Source organism: Hippopotamus amphibius, chromosome 9, assembly GCF_030028045.1.
Source record: "Hippopotamus amphibius kiboko isolate mHipAmp2 chromosome 9, mHipAmp2.hap2, whole genome shotgun sequence".
Lineage (NCBI taxonomy): Eukaryota > Metazoa > Chordata > Mammalia > Artiodactyla > Hippopotamidae > Hippopotamus > Hippopotamus amphibius.
The window spans coordinates 43,098,270-43,117,638 of record NC_080194.1 but is presented as its reverse complement, the minus strand read 5'-3'; the positions used below and the strand labels follow the sequence as shown (position 1 = coordinate 43,117,638).

Below are 19,369 nucleotides of genomic sequence, written 5' to 3'. Positions count from 1 at the left end.
CACTAAGGCAGTTAGTGGGCAGGCAGGTGGCAGAAGAAAACAGGTTGGAGAAAGGACCCTAGTGTGGATGGTGAGAGCTCCCCAGGCTGTATCCCCATCCTCCAATTACACAACAGGGTCCGGCTCATCAGGTAACAACACCTTTAGTACAAGTCGCAGCCTCAAACTGGCTCCCAGCCTCCAGATGGGTTTATGACATCAGTTCCCAGATGTTCATCCCTTGTACTGAGGGTACTCCTCAGAGCTGAGCCCACGGTGGCACTCGGACCACTCCGACTCATCATGGTAACCTCGGGCTCAGCCCTGACTCCTTACCAGGGTCCTCTGGCCAACTTGAGACTGCACCCCTCCCAGGCAGCTCAGGCCCAGGGTCTGCTGTGTGACCTTGGTAAGTCACTTTCCTCTCTGGGCCTGTTTCTCCACTTGGCTTGATCAGTGCAGAGCCCAGCCTAGGTACCTTGGCAGGCACAGCCAGGTATTTATGGGCGAGTCAGGCCAGGGGCGGCATTGGCCCTGAACCCTTGCCTTTCTTAAGACCTTACTCCCCAACTCGCACATACAAATGGTGACTGGGGATACAGGGACTGCTGAGCTCTCTGGACCACAGAGAACAAACTGAGCCCCCATCAAATGACACAGCGCTGGGGTCATGGTTCCCTTGACCATCCGGCCTACTTCCCTGATGGTCTACAGCTGGGGAGACTGTCCCATTTGAACAAGTCTACAGCCCCACCCGATACAAACTTGCACAGGCCCGATGGGTTCAGGTCCTATAGCCGAATGTCCTTAGCGCTTTCACCACCAGACAGTGTGGACTCTGTCTGCCTGGTGTTCTCACTGTTGGCTGAGTCTTCTGTCCTCTTGCTGTCAGTTCTGTTGGACCTGCGCAGGCCCAGCCTGCGGCGAGCCTGGGTGGTAGGGGTGGGGTCTGTGGGTGGCTTGGCATCCCGAGCGAATCGTACGAGCCTCTGCCCAGCCAGGAAGTAGAGCACAGGGTCAAGGCAACTGTTGGCACTGGCCAGCGGCCGGGTGATCTTGTAAGCCATGTTGATGGCGTCCAGGGTGTGGCAGTTGAGGTCCAGCGAGCGGAAGGAGTAGTAGAGGGTGCGGGTGACGTGGAAAGGCAGGAAGCAGAGGGCAAAGACAGCCAGCACCACTGCGATGGTGCGCACCGACTTGCGTTTGGCCCGTGGCAGGCCTCCCGAGGTCCCGTAGGCTGGCTGGAGCAGCCGCCGAGCCATGAGCACGTAACAGACCAGGATGACGGCGAAGGGCACCGCGAAGAGCAGGCTCAGCATGACGGAGCTGTAGACCACGAAGTGGCCGAAGAGCTCGGGTGCCGAGGTGTCGTGGCAGGTAATGCTGCCACCACGTGCTCTGGTGGTGACGAAGTAAAGCACGGGGGCCTGGCAGGTCAGCACCAGCACCCACACGACGACCACCACCCTGCGGGCATAGTGGGCCCGGCCCCAGCGCAGCGAGCGCAGTGGACGCAAGACACCCAGGCATCGGTGCACGCTGATGCATGTGAGGAAGAGGATGCTGCAGTAAAGGTTGGTGTAGAAGAGGAAGCGCACCAGCTTGCAGAGCACTGTGCTGAAGGGCCAGTGGTCGCCGTGGGAGTAGTAATAGACCAGCAGGGGCAGGGAGGCCGCATACAGCGCATCCGACACGGCCAGGTGGAACATGTACGTGGTGGAGGCGTTCCAGGTCTTGAGGCGGCACAGGAAGATGTAGAGCGCCACGGCGTTCAGACACAGCCCGAGCACGCACACCACGCCATAGGACACGGGCAGCAGCACGTACTTGAAGTCCTCATTGAAGCGGCACTTGTAGTCCAGCCCACTCCCATCCAAGGTGCCATTGATGGTGCCGTTCCAGAGGTCCGGGCCTGTGGCCATCGCCCTGAAGGGGGGGGGGTGGGGAGAACAGCCATCAGGGTCATGGCCGGGGCCCAGAAGGGCGGCCTGACACCCCTACCTGACCCGGGCCATTAGGGACCCCAAGTACTCACAGACTCCCTCAATTAAGATCTGCCCAACCACGTTCAAGGCTTTTATTGCATCTGATCTGCCTCACTCCCTAGACCCAGAGGGCCCAGAATCTTGGAACCCTGGAACCTTAAGAATGCATGAGATCCATGAATGTCAGGATCATATAATTCTAACACTTTAGCGCAGGGGTAGGCAAACTACCCCCTGAGGGCCAAATCCAGCCTACCACTCTGTTTTTGTAAATAAAGCTTTATTGGAACACAGCCATACCCATCTGTTTACATAGAGTTGAATAGTTGTGACAAAGACCATATGCTCCTTGAAGTCTAAAATACTTACCATCTTGCCTTAAAAAAAAAAAAAAAGTGGTGGCCCTGCTTGAGAACCTCAGGTCTAGGGTTATGAGCTCTAGAATCTAGGATCTGGGGGTCCCAGAGGGGGACCATCTCAGACTCAGGGAAAGGGGCTTTTGAGGCTGACTGGGTCCACCTCACGCCTGGTGCACACTGCCTGTTTGTGGCCAGCAGGCAGCCCATACCTCCCTGGTGGCACTAGGAAGCTCTTCCCTTTGGCTCTTCTTCCCACTCTCTGGGGAGGCTCTGGCCCTGTGCCTGGTATTTTGGTATGTGAGGGAGTATTTCCAAGGGTCTCCTCTTCAGTCATTCATTCACCTCTCAGCAAATATTTTTTAGGCACTCCTGTATTCTGGTACTTTCTGCATCTGTAAACAGCAGTCCTGCTCCCTGGCCTATGAGGCTGCCAGGTGGGGCCGTGACTCTCCTGAAGATTCCAGGGAAGTCTGGGGTGGAGGTGGGAGTGAGGGCAGGGGGGTCTTCTGCTGTGGGGCAAACTTGGCTTCCTCCAGGCCCGCCCAGCTTCTCTTCACACATTCCCACTAGCTTGACCTTCCCCTACCTTGTCCCCAGTGAGCATAGGACACATCTGTGGGGCCTGGCCGCCCAGACAGTGAGCGGCTGGAGATCAGGAGGCCATCTTCCTCCTTTCCCCACCCCAATGTGACCAAGAAGAGCTATCCCTCAGACTATCCCAGTCTGGAGGGCAAAGGTGTGCCCAAAGGTCTCAGAAGGCAGGCTGGAAATTTTCGCAGGAGTCCCAGGTGGGCAGTTTGGAACAAACACAAAGAATAACTTTCTAATAGGGTGAAGAGACAGGGGAAGCTGACATTATTTAAACCCCACTACTATTGTGTGTGCTTTATTCATGTCACTTCATTCTATCCTTACAACACGGTTCCAGGAGGGGTTATCATGCCCAGGTTTTGGATAAAGAGGCTGAGACACAGATCATTCAAGTGACTTGGCCCAGGTCACAGGCTGGGGATAGGCTGCAATTCCTGTCTGGGTCCATCCCACAATAGAAGGGGTTGTAGATGAAGGTGGTGAACTCCCCACTTACGGGGGTATGCAAGCAACTCTCTAGCAGAGTCTGCAGAAGGGCTTGTGCACTGTGTGTGGGTACGTCTGGGAGCACAGAGGGCAGATGATGTATAAGTCCTCTCCACCCTGAGGATCTGGGGCTGTATAATGCCTTTCATTTTGGAACCTGGGATCCTGAGAGGCTGGAGCTCAGGGATTCTGTGGGGCCGGGGACCCACTCCCTTAGACGCTGAGCTTCCTGCCCAGCCTGGTCTCCCAGAAACAGCCTGGGGCCCATGACGTTGAGATCGGGGGGGCTGAGGGACACACGGGTCCCTCAGCTTCCTTCTTTCCCCATAACCCTCCCCCTCCCCCATTTTCCCTGCTTCCTGTTGTCAGCAAAGGCCAACCAGGAGGCAGGGAGCCTGCACTTGTGACCTCCCTCCCACAGACACATGTTCCTCCCCAAGGAGCCAGGGCAGGTCCAGGGTGAGGAGGTAGGTATGGGGTTGGGGTGGGGGAGGCACTGGCAGGGCCAAACTGCTGGGACCCCTCTTACCTGGGGCCAGGACTCAGGACCCAGTGTTAAAGTATTTCCTGCCTCCCACCCCACTCCTTGCAGCCCAGGGTCTCCTCCTCCCTTGCTGCTGGAGCCACTGCATCAGCCTCCCTGTCTCCAGCCTCAGATCCCCCAAACCAGAGGTGTCTTTGGAAAAGACAAAGTAATTCCCCTGCTTGAAATCCCCTGTGGCTCCTATCTGCTCTCAGGAGAAAACCCAGCTCCTCAGTCTGGTACCAGAGGCTTTCATAATCCAGGCTCTATCACCAGCTGCATCCCCTGTGACCTGCAGTTTCCTGAATGCACCCAACGCTTTTCTCCTCTCAGCCTATGTTGCTTCTTCAACCTGGAATCCATTCCTGCCCCTCATCTCCACCTGTTCAAATTACAGCTCTATCCTTCAGTGCAGCAAACTCCAGTAACTAAGAAGAACCCAGCCTCTGGACCCAGACTGCCTTTGTTCCCTCATCTGTAAAATGAGGTGATTAATAGAACCTACATCACAGGGCTGCTGTGAGGATTAGGTGAGTAATTGGTGTAAAAGGTTTGTAGCTGTGCCTGGCACACAGTAGGTACACTATGTGTTATGAGCTTCGAGGCTCAGCTCAGCTGCAGCTTTTTCCTGAAATCTTTGGGAAGCTCTCTCAGGTCACGGGTGGAGGAGCGACCGAAGGTCCTGGAGGCTGCAGAGCAGGTGAGCGTGGTGGGCCAGGGGAGTGACACCAAGGCCCAAGCTGGGGTCAGGCCTGGGGACCTTGTGAGGGGAGAGGTCTGAGAGCTGTTTGGGAAGGAGGCTGGAGAGACTGGCCCAGAGGGAGTCTGGATGGAGGAGGGGCCAGGATGCCTCAGGCTCAGGGGTCAGGAGGAGGGGGAACTCAGTGTCAGACACGGTAAGTGTGGGGCGCCCCGAAGGGGTGTCATGGGATGTGGGGAAGGGCGAAGCCTTGGACCATCAGATCTGGCGCCCTGGGAGATGGGCAGGAGCTGCTGGCTCACAGGAGCTGTAGGAGGAGCATGGAGGCGCAGATGTGAGACTAAGGATCTGTGGAGGGGCCACATTCCCCCTGGGGACACCAGCTTGGGGTGTCCAGCTCTGCCACAAAGCCCCAGGTGACATCAGGTATTTCCTGCCCTCCTAGGTTCAGACCTCTCATGGGCTGAATGCCCCGGCCTGGTAGAACTGTGGTCCTCAAAGTGCCCCCATGAGGTGTCCTGCCCCACTGGAGACAGGGAGGGTGGCCCCTGTGTGCTGCATGGTCAGGGTACACACCCTCAGCCCCACCGCCACACCACTGCTCCACTCCTGCCCCAGTGCTGAGGCCTGGCACGTCTCTGCCCAGAGCTGGGGTCAGGGCCCTCATCTCCCCTTCACGGTCAACATCCCATTGCTCTACACAGAGTTTCTTGCTACTTACTCATGATGGAATCTCTGACACTGATGAGAGGGGTGGAAACTTCCCTGTCTCTCATGAACCAAGGGAGCTGCCCTTTCCACCTTTTTTAAGACATCCTGGCCTCCACCCTCCCAGGCCAGCTGGGGATTCTATCACTGTGGCCCCCGTCCACACTGACCCCGCCTGCCCTCTCCCTGCACAGGCTGGCCCACCAACCTATGAGTACATCTTTCCTGCCCCAATCTTTCTGACCAGCCCCTGCTTATAGAGACAGCCAAGTCCCCAGCCCTCTCTCTCAGCCCTCCCCACTGCCTCTCCTGACCCCTGATGCCCTTGGGGCCTCACTCCCAGCTCCCCAGGACTAGCTCCACCTAACTTTGTCCAACACCACTCACCAGCCCCTCTGTGCCCAGTTCTGGCTGGCCCTGACCTCAAGAGCTCCTAGTGTGGAGGGAGATGTGAGCCATGTAAGTGCCCTGACAGGTTTCCCTGCCTTTGTGTGTTGCTATTCTTCCTGCCTAGAAAGCCTTTCCAGACCCACGCACACTGCACTCCATCCTGCCCATCCCTCAAGCCTCTTCTCAAATGTCACCGCATCTCTGAATCTCTCCCCCTCCATCACTAACCCCCACCCCCAGGGCATTCCTCACACCTCGCTGGGAATGTGTCCTTCCACTCTCTACCCCAACACATTGCACTTGCTCCTGAGGACTGGGTCCATCTGATTCTTTCCTCTGGCCCTATTATCCAGCAAGAGGTCTGGTCCAGAGCAGCTAGGACATGAATGAGAGAATGAATGAGGGAAGCAAGCACAAGAGGCTATGGGAGCCCAGAGGAGGCTAAGCTTTATGATGGTGGCTCTCTGTCCCCTTACTCCTCTTAGGACCTTTCAGAGGACAATGACATTGAAGGATTTCTCAGCTGCTGACCCTAGGCGGCTAGAGGTCACACCAGCCCTCCAGGGGCTCAGCCCACCTGAGGCCTGCTCCTGTCCTAGGCAGGCCCCTGGACTGTCTCTCTTTCAAGAGCCCTGCCCTTCCCTGGACAGACATTCTGGAGATGGTCAGCTGTCTGATCCACATTCCTTTCTCTTACCCATCTCTGGCTCAGGTCATGGGTCAGTGTGGATCAGGGGCTCCTGATCCTGGACCATCATCCGCCTTCACTTTGTAGGGGCCAAGTCTGGGCTGAGCAGCTTCTCTGCAGCATCCTCATTTCATCCCTCACCTCATTTTTTGGCAGATACCACCACAGAGGTTAAGCTATTTATTCAAGATCACGCTGCCAGGAATTGGAAAAATTGGGTTTGATACCCAGGGCTGTCTGGCTCTGAAGCCTAAATTCATCACAGCCCAGGATAAGGGAGCAGGGCACGGATCCCCTTGATTTACCCCCAGTTCAGTGTATACACATGCACGAGCGCACTTGCTCCAGCCTCCCAGCCTCCCGCCCAGTGGACACCGCTCTTGCACGCCCATACCTGACTGATGCCTGCTCTCGCTGTCAGGATGCTCAGCACAGGCTCAAGTTCCTCACTCATGAATGTACACGCCTGGACCAAGCTGCAGGGAACTCTGTGGGAAACAGGAAAAACAGGTCCCCCGGCCTGGGGCCTCGCCCAGCTTCCAGCATTTCTCAGGGCAGGCAGTGCCGTGGGCTCCTGTGACAGGGAGGTTGAGACAGCTTGGGCTCTGGGTCACAGGAAGTCAGCCAGGCCGAGCCTTCCACAGGCTGCCTCCTCTGCTCCAACCTTGGTCTGAAAGAGGCAGAGAGGTGACCTGGTGTGCTTGTCCCGGTAGACATGTCCCCTGCCCACCCTCACCCACTAGCCATCTAGCCTTAGTTCACGTGTTCTAGGGATGGTCGTTCCCAGCCTCCATCTCCAGACACCCCCTTTCACTGGAGGGGGGCTCTGCCGGGGAGGGTCTCCCACATACCCTGCAGAGCTGAGCTGAGCCTCCAGTGTCCCCACCTCGGTCCTGGTTCAGTGCCACAGCAGGAAACAGTCAATACCCTCCTTGACCAGTGTACACTCGACAGTACTTGGGCCAACCGAGTTTAGCTCAAGCTGGGTCTCTATCTGGAACACCCTTCCTCCCTCATCCCACCTCTAATCATTCCTCCGTAGGTACTGTAAACACACAGGGACACACACAGGCATGGACACACCTAGATACACAGAGATGTACACAGTCGTACTCAGATGTATACACAGTATACACACACACACTCTCTCTCTCACACACCCAGGGTCTTAGACAGTTAGGGCCGGGACAGCCTTTAGAAATCACCTCTGTCAAACTCCCATTTGACAGAGGAGGAAACTAACCCTACGGCCTCACAATAAGCCAGGGACAGAGCCAAAAGCAGAACCCAGGTCTGGATTCTAGCCCTGGTTTTATGTCTTGCCTGGGAGCTCCTCCCACAGAGCAGGCACAGTGCTTCTGTAAGGGATGGTGACCTGGTGGAGGACCAGGTCACCCACAGGTGCCTCTGTGTGGGCAGGTCCCAGCATCCTCCAGAACTTCAGACCCATCTCAGAGAAAAAGAACATTCCCTTCCTTTTTCTCCTGGTTTCATTTCCCTACAATGGGGGAATGGAGTCTAAGACAGATGAAGCCAGGTCCCCAAGCTAGAAGTACAATGCAAGCGTGGGGGAAAGTGGGGAGAGGAGATGGGTGGCTGGGGGGAATAGGGCAGGAGGAGGGAGCACTGGGAAAGGCCCTGGACCACCATTTTCCCAGTGCACCTTGCCCAGGAGTCTCAGGCTGACATGGGCCAGCAGGCCGGTAGCTGTTTGCCAGTCTGTTCTGGAGTCTAGTGACAAGGTGAAAGAGCTTCAGCTTTTCACACCCAGTCTTCTCCTCCTAAGGAGATACCTTGACTCAAAAGACTAAGGTAGAACAATGCACTTTCTCAAAGCCATTCTCCCATTTCTGAGAAGGGCCTCTACCATCCATCCTTCCAGGCTTCAAAGCTCCAATATACTCTTGACAACCTCTCTCTTCCCCACCCAGGTGAAACCATCACTCACTGAGCGCTGTCAGTTGGACCAACGCGGTGGCTTAGACGTGGCCCTCTTGCCTACCCCATGGCTTCAGGCCTGTGTTTCTCCTCTAGACCATTGCACTAACCTACTTACCGGTCTCCTTGCCTCCACCCCTGCCCCGCCTGTCCACCTTTCACACTGCAGTTACAGGTCTTCCTAAACAACAAATCTGACCACGTACTATGGAGTTCAAAATCCTTCCATGGCCCCCACTGGCCTTAGGCTGACAGCTCCTGAGCCTGGCACTCAAGGCCCTGGCTGATCTGGTGTCTGCCACCCCTCCACACTGCTCTCCCTCTCTGCCACCACCCTCATCTTTCTGTCTCCATCACAGCAAAAGCAGTCCCATGGTAATATCTTTGCTTAGGGATACCCTCCCTTATTTTCTAACAGCTACGTCATAACAAGAGTTGAAGGCTTTCTCTGTGCCAAGTCCCATGTTAGGAGGCTCCGTTAACCTCTTCTCTCTTAGTCCTGAGAAGCTCAGAGAGGCTAAATGACCTCTCCAGGGGCACAAAGCTAGCAAACAGCAGGGCAGCCCTGGTCTGTCTAACTTTAGGAGCTGTGCCCCTGACTGCAAGCAGATAGGGTAGGGAGTTCCTGGGGAAACAGAACCAGACATGGCTTTCTTGGCATACGAGAAGCCATTTTAGGCCTAGGATTTAAGCCTGGCCAAAATGCTTGCCCTTGAACAGGTCTCAGTAATTAATGATCTTAAATGCAAGAGAAGTGGCAACAGCAAATATTATAAATCAGTGGTGAAGACTCCCAGTTCTTTTTCAATGGTAAAGACTAGGCTGAAGCACTTTCTTGAGCAGTTTTGCAAAATTTAACCCCACATTGAGGTTACATCACCAGATCAACTGGAACCTAAGGAGTGATGATGATGACCTTTCCTGACCCTTGAGTCCTCAACCAACTAAAGCTCGGACCCTGTCAACCTTTGCCCCAATTATATGCTGAGTTCTCTGCTCTGATCCCTTGCAAGTGAATATACACATGCCCTTAGCTTAAAACTCCCCCAGTTTTGCTGTTTGGTGAGACACTGCTTTAGGAAAGATCCCTGTTGTTCTCCTTACTTGCTGCAAGTAGTAAGTCCTTCCCTCTCCTGCTCTTTGGCTTGGTTGTGTCTTTTGGCTTGATACCCACTAAGAGGCAAACCCACTTTGGGGGGAATTACCTTATACCCTCCAAAGCCCAGATCCTCTCTTCCAGGAAGCTCCCTGACCAGCCCCCTTTGAGCCCCACAGCTTTGCTTGTCTGATTAGTTCTCTGTCACAGGGAACGTCTTACTGGCAGGGCCCAAGATCTACTCTTCCTGGTAGTTCCCCATTGTGAAGCAGCCGTGATGGTTATTGTAACCACCTTACAGTTGAAAAAAAAAAAAACCAACAAGGCCAGAAAGGGTAGTCCAAGATCTCACCCAAGGTCACCAATAAGCCAAGGGCAGAGCCAAGCCTAGCATGTAGACTGACTACCTGCCCCCTTGACCTGGCTCTGCCTCTACCCCACACTGGGTCTTTCTCCCTGTGGTCCCAGGCTAGCAAGTCCAAAGCCAGGAGGAGTGGCTGGGGCAGTTCCCAGGCTGGTTGCAGAATTTCCAGGGTGGTTGGACAACATTCCAGCTTCTCCACAAGGGTGGCTCTGGAATGTACTGCCTGCCCGCCACCCACCTGGCTGGCCCTGTCCAGCCTGGCAGGGAAAAGTGACCTGTCACCATCCTGGAAACTCCCGCTGCCTGTCTCTGCTGGGGGTGGTGTGGTGTGAAGGGGAACAGAGGCCCTGAACCCAGAACACCACTGAGGGGCAGGGGAGAGCGCTGGGCAGGTGGGAGATCCCAGTTCTGTCATTCCCAGCTATGGGACCTGAACAAGCCTCAGCTCCACAATTTCATTGCAATCTAAGAACAGTACTTGCCTCGTAAGTTTGTCGAGAAAACTAAAGGAGATGATTTAGACTCATTTCGTGAAGTAATTAAAAGAGATATGATTTTAGCAAGTGAAGAAGGCAGGGAGGATGGGGGCATCCCAGGAAGATAAGAGGGGCAGGAAACCCACAGGTATTATGGGCAGAGTAGCAAGGTGACAGCCAGATGAACGTTCCCAAACCGAAGGCCATCCTCAGAATGGAGGGCAGCCTAGGGACCCCCAGCGGGACTTAGACCCCCACCGTACCTCTTCACTCACTCACCCTTTACAGAGGCTGCCATACCTACACCTGTCCATGTGGGGGCACTTGGGGACTCTGAGGTGAGTCAGACCCTTTCGTGATCTTGAGGCGCTCACTGTCAAGGTTGAGGGTGGAGGGAACAGGAGGGGGGAAGATGGAGAAATAGTCCATGACAACTTAAGGTGATCGGGGCTGAAGAATGCAGAGGCACCAGGGCTGAAGGAACCAAGAGGGCCTCTAATGGGATTGAGGGGGTAGGTGGTCAGGGAAGGCTTCCTGGAGAAGAGGGCACCTGAGCTTTGGAAGATGGGTAGGAGTCAGGTTGGAGAGGGAAGAGGAGCAGAGTGAGCAAGAACTAGGGCAATGTGTTTGGGAAACTGTCAGTCATCCCTGTGGCTTGAGGGGAGTAGAGAGGGCAAGGCTGCTTTGGAGGACAAGAAGAATCTTGGAAGTCATTCTCTGCCCCTTCCCAAGTGTCCTCCTTGAGGCTGAAGGCCAGTAGGCCCCCAGCCTTGCCTGGTGTGCTTTCTGCACCACAAACACTAGGGCTGGTCTGGGAAAATAGCTGATGGGTAACCTCAGATCTTATCAGCAGGTGCTGTTGCAGTGTGAAGCCTCTGCAGCCTCCTCTGGAGGCCCTGGGTCTCTGTAGCCCCTTCTGGAGTCTCTCTCCCTCTTGGGCCTCAGGATCCTGACGATGGGAGCCACCCATTGGGGTTGAGTTCAGAGCTCTCAGGTCAGCTAGGCTGGTCCTCCCACCTTACAGATGAGGAAACTGAGACTCCTTAAGAGAAAGGGCCTTATCAAGGTCTAGTGTTCTAATTATTTTCAGTGTGGATTTGAGCACCCCCAAATCCACTCCAGGGCAGGACTCCAAACTATCTGATCTACCTCTGACACAGCACAGCCCAGAAAAGCCCAGTACAGAACTACAGAGACATGCTGCTAAGCTGAACAAGTTCAGAACCACAATGCCCTGGACTCCACACACCTGAATTTCTCCAGCCAGACTCGAGAGGCAAGAACCCTGGGTCCAGGCTCCAACTTGGAAGCACCCATGCCGTGCAATCTTGGTCAAGTCAGTTCCCCTCTCTGAGCCCCAGGTTTTTCACTGGTCAAACAGGGAGAATCACTGCTACATAAGGCAGCTCATGAGGAATGAGTAAGGCAAGGGGGCAGGTGGGTGCTCTGTGGGTCTAGCGAATCATGTACCATCCTGCTGTGGGGACTTATCTGCCCATCTTGGCAGAGACCCTGAAACACTTCTCAAGAGGGGGTGACCTAGCAGAGGAGCAGGGTTCACGGGCAGAGGAGTCAGAGAAGGCTCCTAGAAGGGCTGTGATCAGATCTTGGAGAAACAGGAAGGGTCCTGTTTCAGAGGAAAGAGAGAGAATGGAGACCCCAAGGTAGAAAAAGAGACACAAGTGTCGGCCAGGATACAAGTGAGCCTGTGATTCTGATTGTCTTACACAGAGTACTTCTAGGATTTGAAGTTCATTGCTTCAAATCCTAGAAGTCCCATTCCAAGAGTCTCTGGTTCCAAGAGTGAATGCTAACTGTTTCTTCACTCCTGTTACTCATTACTTCTGATAGCCTTTGGTTTTGGGATTCTCAAAACCACAGGAGTCTAGATTCTCAGAATAACACAATCACAGATCACTTTCCCAGGAGCCATAATGTCTCAACAAACACTTGCCAATGCCCCCTCTGACCTCAGAGAGACCCTGCAAATCCAGACTCAGATCAGACTTGGTCAGGGCCTTGAGGAGCTCCAGTCTGGATGGGGAGAAAGACACAGACATGGACCAAGTCCACTTGAGTGATTAAGCCATGACCAAGGAAAGCCCTGGGGTATGGAATCCACAGTAACCCCTAACTGGCCTGAGGAGGGGTCATTTGAGCTGGGACTTGATGGACGATATGGAGTTTGTGAGGTAGACACAAAGGTAGGAGAGCACTGAAGGCAGAAGGAGGAGCCTATGCAAAGGCTCAGTGGCGTGACAATGTGGCCTGTCGGGGGAAGGCTGGAGGGTCATGTGAAGTTGGAGTGGACGGTTAGGTGACACCAAATGTAGGAGGGCCTGCAGGACTCACATGAAAAGGCTTGAAAGCCAGCTTGAGGAACTTGGCCTCAATCCTGAGAACAATGAGAAGTCATGGCAGGGCTTAAGCAGGGAAGGACATGGTCAGAGTTGATCTTTGCAAAGATGGTACCACACGGAAGGTGGATAGGGAAGGGGGGTCAGAAAGGAGGGATCAAGAAGGAGCTTGCACACACAATGTTCCAGTGAGAGGAGCTGATCCCTTGGCCCTGAATTCCTTGTGAGATGGAGAGCATCCTTGCTGGCCCACAGCCCAGCCATAGCAAAACTCCTCCCACAAGCCGGGGCTGGGGAGACTGGGCGCTCACCAGGAAGCCATAGCAACACCAGGATCCTCATCAAGGCAGGGGAAGAGGAGAAGAGAGGGCCCCAAGACGTCTGAGGGAGGTCCTCCTCCCATGCTCCAGTGCCCAGGCAGTGTCATTGCCACTGTGATGACAGCGACAGGGCACCAGGGTAGAGGGCCAAGGAGGAAGCAGCTGCCCAAAAGGGCCTAGGTTGCCCAGCTTTCCAGCAAGGACTCCACCTACTCACTGGACCAGACACAACTCAGGCCTTGGAGATGGTGTGACAGAGTAGGGGAACCCCTCTGCTCAGGAACCAACTGCAGCTCTCCATGGAGCAAGACCTTCCTTTTCTACTACAAGCCTACTTTCACCTGGGCATTCATTTCCCAAACACTCCCTGGCACCTGCTCTGTGCTGAACCTGTGCTGGGTGACGTGGACAGAGAGAGAGTCTGGCCTGGCCTACACCTACAACTGACCTCTAGGATGAGTACAGAGGTCAGGGAACACCCACATAGCCAGGCTCCCCACATCAGGGCCCAATGGCTGGGAAAGGCCAGGCCTGAGGACACAAAGGCAGCCCAAGAGGAAAGTGTGGGTTAAAAGGTGCACCAGACAGACCCAAAGAAGGAAGTTTGGGGAGAGGAAAGGTTTCATGAGGGGCAACTGCACCCCCCTCACTCAGATCAGTAAGGCTTCTCCGGCCCTGTGGGTAGCCTGAGCAGACACTGTCTTAGCAGCAGCTGGGTAATCAGGCCATAAGCAAGAACTAAAGACATGTTTTCAGGATGGAATTCAAAACTTCCCTCAGCCTGAAAACTAGAGGACCTGGCCTCACCCAGATGGAGGTTCTGTCTTGAATGGGGAAGAAGAAGCTAGGCCAGGTAGGCAGGAACCTCAGCTTTCACCTCGGCTTTGTGACCTTGGGCAAGGTGCTCTCTGAGCCTCTGTTTCCTCATCGGCAAAATGGGAGTAGTGACTCCTCCCTCACAGAGTTGGTGGAAGATAAAATGAGGGACGTTTATAAAATGTTACTAGTAAGCTGTCCGTGCAGAGAGGGCACAGGGAGAGGAAGGCAGTCAATAGTTAAAATTCTAGTAACCAGCACATCCCTCACTATTGCATTCGTGTTCTTGTATCATCTTCAAAATGCATTTAGGTCTATGAGTCTCACGCGTCTCCTCTGTGCATTGCACCTCACAGCTTGCAAAGCCCTTTCCTAGACACTGTCTTAAGAATCCTCATAGCAACCTACACTCGAAGACAAAAGGATCATCGTGCCCAATTTACAGATGGCAAAACTGACACCTAAAGGGGCACAGTGGCTCCTCACAGCCAGGAGAGTAGGCAAATCAAAGCATTCACGGGGTCACCCATAAGGACTTGGTGATGTTCCCACACTCTTTTAGCTGGTCCTTGGAGGATCCAGAAGCCTCAGAGCTCTGTGCACCCTGGGCAGGAGGAGGACAAGAAAGGAGGGGCCATAGCCTCACTCTGCAGTCCAAGCTTGGCAGCCATTTGTGAGTGTCACCCACTGTGACCCTCGAACCCCTTCATCCAGACCCCAGAACAGCCCGAGGCAAGACCAAGTAGAGAGTGATAGGCCTTTTGTGCCAGGGCCTCCCCACACACATACTTTCAATTCAAGACTTCACTGGTTCTGGCCTCCTTTCAGAGTCTGGCAGGGCAGGTACTGCCCCAAGGTCACACAGCATATTGGGGGCAAAGCTGTGAGGAGATCACTCTCAAGTCTCCTGGCTCCTACGTGGGGAGAGAGAGTCCTAACTGTCCCCAAATCCTCAGCAAGAGCACCTGAGGGCTCAGAGAAGTGTTTGGCCAAGGAAACTAGGGCTTGGAGTTTAAATAATGCCTGGATGGTTCTGGTGTCAATCTCACAAATGCCCTGACCTTCAAGTACTCAATACTACTCAATCCATTCTCCACCCTGCAGCCAGAGAGATCTTTCCGAAATGCTGTTCTGACCGTGCCCTGCTCACACGGAACCTTCCATGGCTCCCTATTGCCTTCGGGATGAAATCCAAGTTTTCAGCTTGCACCCTGAGTCCTGTAGTGCCCCAGGACACACTGCTGTGACAATCTGTGCCACCCATTCTGATGACCTGATTCTGGTTTCCCCTTCTTTGTAATGACATGGCGCGCCACTCTAGACAGGCTTTCACTGAGGAAGCGGAGGACAGGGGCAGGAGTTAGGGGCTGCTGCTGCCCTCCCAGTTCAGCTCAGCACTGTGCAGGACCCTGGCAACACAAAAGTGAGTGAGACCGAGCTCCTGCCCTCCAGGGGTCCCCAGACCTTGGGAGAGGGAAGGAGAAAACAGACAGAGACCATAACAGCCCAAGGTGGGCCCAGGACTGTCAGCACTAGGACTGTGAGAGCCCAGAAGAGGCTCCAACCCAGCTGGGAGAATCAAGGAAGGCTTCCCAGAGGAGGGGGCATCTGAGCTGGGCCCCAAGGCTGGGTAGTTCTCCAGCTGAGGAAGATGAGAGTAGAAGGGCATTTCAGGCAGTGAGAATAGAATATGCAGTGGTCCAGAGGCAAGAAGCTGACTACTATGTGCAGCAGCTTACGTGCATGTACTAGAGGGTAAAGAATCAGGCAGGAGAGGTGTCTGGAGAGAATGGCAAGGACCAATGCTCAAAGGCTTTGAGTTCCAGGCCAAGGGGCTCAGACTTGGTCCAGTGGAAGTCTTGTGAAAGTTTAGCCCAAGGAGGAGAATGGGTGGGATTTGGGTTTCAGGAAGTTCCATGCAGGAACTGATCCCCCCACCCCAAACAGTGAGCCTGCCCAGAAGGACATTTGTTTTGAACATGACCCCACACATCAGCTCCTCAATAGTCCTCATGTTCTACATCATTATTATTCCCCTTTTACAGATAAGGCCACGGAGGCTCAGAGAAGGGACATGCCTTGCCCAAGGTCACACAGTGTACAAGGCAGGATGGAGCTCTGGGTCTCCAGAGAGCTTCTAAGGGGCCCTGTCTGCACAAAGACTCTCTTTCCCAACCACTCCTACCAATAGAGAGCTGAGACTTTATCTGGGCCCCACCCTGGCCCTCACTAGCTCCCCATTACTCCAGCCTAGATCCCAGACAGAGTGGGCACTTCAGGATGTGGGCCCCTGGGGGACCCCGAGCCTGAGACCGGCAACCCTGGTTCGAGAGGGGAGAGAGGGCACTGCCTTTCTCCAGGCTGACCCTTCGTACAGCAGCCTGCCAGATTGAAAGTCCCCTGACAGAGGCTTAACTGTCCTTCCAGGCCACCGCTCCCCACCCCACCCCACCCCCCACCCCCCAGTCTCGTGGATGCCCCGGCGCGGTTGCCACGCAGAGTGGCCCCTGCAGGGAGGCAGCTCAGCGGGCCTCCAGGGTTGGCCTCTCTCTGGCTGCGGTCCCATGCTGCCGGGGCGCCCACACCGGAGCACCAACACAAACAAGTTCCACAGGTTTAGCTTCTCGACCCCGCAGGGGCGCACGGACTCACCCAGTGACACACAGACTTTGCCAAGTGCGTGGCCGCACACTCACCCCGGGTATCCGTCCACATTCCCCAAGATCGAAGCTCGGGTGAAAGCCGAGCCCGACCACAGACGCGCCGGAGCGCTCTCACCGGCTGGGAACCGTGCCTCCTCGGCCGGCCGCTCTGCCCACCTGGGGCCGGCCTCCTCGGCCCCGGCCGCTACCCCGGGCCCGCCCGCCGCCCTCTCCCCGCCTCCGGGCCCCGCAGGCGGCCGGCCCTCACCTCGCAGGGCGCCCGGCCGCGGCTCCTGGTTGCCTGCGCCCGGGTCCCGCAGCCGCCCCGGGGACCCACGTGCTTAGAGCCCCGCCAGCCCCGCCCAGCTCCCCACCCAGCCGGGTCAGGCCGGGGGCGGGACGGACTCTGGACAAACCCAGGCCCCGCCGCCACCACCTCCCGCCCCGACGGACACTCCGCCACCCGCTCGCGGACGCAATCGGGCGATAGGGCCGTGGGGTCAGCACGTCCGCTTCTGGGGCTGCCCGGGGGAGGGGCCGGCGACGAGTGTCCTACCGCCGGGGGACCGAGGCTCCCTGGGCTTCCTCACACGGGACGACGAGAGGTTTTCAAAGACGCTAAAGTTTTGCAGTTTGGTGTCTTTGTGGCCCCTGTCCCTGCCCACCGCTAGACCTTCCCGTGAACCTGTGCCCACTCATCGCAGGAACCTTGCTCAGAGCACTCGCCTCCCATTGCCCTAGGGAGGAAATGCGGGCATTCAGGGTCCTGACTCCAGTTCTGAAAAGGAGGGTGGGGGGAGCCTCCCCTGTGCTCTCTGTGCTTAATCTCAGCCAGTGATTGAGAAATCAGAAATTTCCTGAACACTCAGCTTTTTTTGGTCCATCATCTTCAGCTGTTTCCCTTGAGCTGCCTTCTCAGACTACTCCAGCCACACACATCACTCTCTTCTCCGTGCTCAATCCCTGTCTGATGGTGCCTGTGGCCAGGGACTCTGTGTCTGTCCCTTTCCTGGACTGTGAGCTCCAGGAGAGCAGGGACCAGGTCTGTCTGCCTTCTTCCCCTGGTCCCAGAAGTCCCAGGAGTTGTTCAGTACTTGAACTGATGAATGAATGAATGCCCCCCCCCCCCCCCCCCTTCTGGTCTAGGCATCAGAAGTGCAGGTTCTGGCTTAGCTTCAGCACTGACTCTGGGAGACCTTGACCCAGTTCCAGCCCCTTTCAGGGCCTCCTTTTCTGTGAGTTAGAGGCAATTACACTCACCATCCCAACAACTGGTGTCCTTCATGCGGGCCTTTGGACAGTCAGTGTCTGAACGAGTGCACAGGAGGTCTGTTTCTGTGGCCAAGGAGCTTGTCCAGGGCCCTGGAACCTTGAGTCCTGCTGAGCTCCAAATCAGCTGACTGGAGCCTGGCTGCAGCCTTGCCAGGAGCGGGAGCAGGGTAGACACACAGCCCTGTACAGCTGAGCCGCCTTGGCAGTGCCCCAGGGACCTTCACCCAGGAGACACAAAGGCCCCTTGTCCAGCCTCCTCCACCTATTGTCCAAGTTGGTCCATGTAGCTTCTAGAGGGCTAGGAATCCCTGTGGCCCCTACTTATGGAGTCCAGGCCTTGAGGTCTCAGCCTGGGGAAGGTCCCCTGGACACTGGAGGCCTCAGCCAAACCCCTTCTTGCCTTTCCCGTCAGACCTCTTCTGTAACTGCTATTTAGGCCCAGAGAAAAAATTCCTTTGATACCAGTATGAGGACCCAGGGCTCTGCATCAGTCTCTAGCTGACTGGATGGTGAGCAGCCCAGAGTTCCGCCCCTGCTCTGGTCAAGTCCCTTACTCTACAGCAGAAGAAACTGCATCCCTGAGACACACAGTGTCTGAGCTCCCACAACAGGTGACTTAGGCCTGAGTCACAGAGGAAAGGGATTTGCCCTCGAACCCCAGAGCTTTGAATTCAGGTTCCCTTCTTGCCTCGCCTCCTTTGATGCTTCTCTGAGCCTCCATTTCCTCTTCTGCAAAAAGGCAATAACAATCCCTTTCTCAATGGCCTGTCTGAAGTTCTTTTTTCAGGGTTTTGCCCATCATCCCCAGTGGCCTAGGGTCGAAGGGTTAGGATTCCCCTCTGATGAGGGGCTGGAAGGTTAGGTCTCCTGACATCTTCCCCTGACACTCATCACTGGGCTTTGGAGATTATAAGATCCAGCAGGCTCCAAATCCTCCAGCTGAGTCTCCTCCACTTAGGGCAGCCCGAGGAGCCCCCATCCCACTTCAGCCTGAGCTCCTTTGCTTTTATCTTTGTATTTACTTACATTTTCTTGTAAGAATTTGATGAACCATTGATCCGGCCGGGAACTGAGGCCCAGCGAGGCCCATAGCAAGCCCCACCCAAGGCTCCATCACGGATGGGTGGAAGAGCAAGCAACCAAGCAGCCAAGACGGGCCAGAGGTGAAGGCCTAGACACGTAATGGTTCCCAGGAGGAGGGAGGACCATGAGAAGAGGTGGGGAGCAGGGCTGCATTAGCTGCGGCAGGTCAGGATGCAGAGGGCAAGCCCAGGAGCATTAGGAGGCTTCCTGCCTCTCCAGCCCCAAGGAGGCATTTGGCTCTCTAAGCCTCCTCATCTTCCCTCTCTGACTGCTCTCATCTCCCCTGAGAAAACCCGCTCTGAGAATTTATGCTGGCGGTGGAGCCCCTGCCCTGGCTCAGGCCTTGTCGCTCAGCTGGAATATGACACTTCCAAGCCCTCTTTCACAGGCTAGGGTGGTGTCTCTGTCACCCCTCCTTGCCATTGCCTGCCTTATACCCTCTGGTGGCCCCAGCACCCTCCAGATACATCCTGGCTCTGCGGCCTACCACGCCAGGCTCTTCCTCCCCACGACCTCACCTTCTGCCTCTGCTCCGGTCAGGCTGCAGCGCTGGGCCCTCACTCGCCTCCTGCCCGGCACTGGCTGCTCCCCATGCC

The 19,369-nt window shown here is 55.6% G+C and overlaps 1 protein-coding gene across 6 annotated transcripts; it reads right to left on the bottom strand.

Moving 5' to 3' along the window:
* Positions 1 to 127: 127 nt before the first annotated feature.
* P2RY2 (purinergic receptor P2Y2) lies at positions 128 to 16,737 on the bottom strand. Of its 6 annotated transcripts, none has more exons than XM_057695699.1 (3): positions 16,687 to 16,737; positions 6,804 to 7,079; positions 128 to 1,905 (listed from the first exon to the last, which is right to left on the bottom strand). In XM_057695699.1, the coding sequence occupies exon 3, from the start codon at positions 1,899 to 1,901 to the stop codon at positions 771 to 773; it is 1,131 nt and encodes a 376-aa protein (XP_057551682.1). In that variant the 5' UTR covers positions 1,902 to 1,905; positions 6,804 to 7,079; positions 16,687 to 16,737; the 3' UTR covers positions 128 to 770. The 6 variants fall into 6 exon arrangements, with proteins under 6 accessions (XP_057551682.1, XP_057551678.1, XP_057551679.1 ...); XM_057695695.1 differs by lacking the exon at positions 16,687 to 16,737 and adding an exon at positions 16,429 to 16,674; XM_057695696.1 differs by lacking the exon at positions 16,687 to 16,737 and adding an exon at positions 16,473 to 16,674.
* Between the last annotated feature and the right edge of the window lie 2,632 nt (positions 16,738 to 19,369).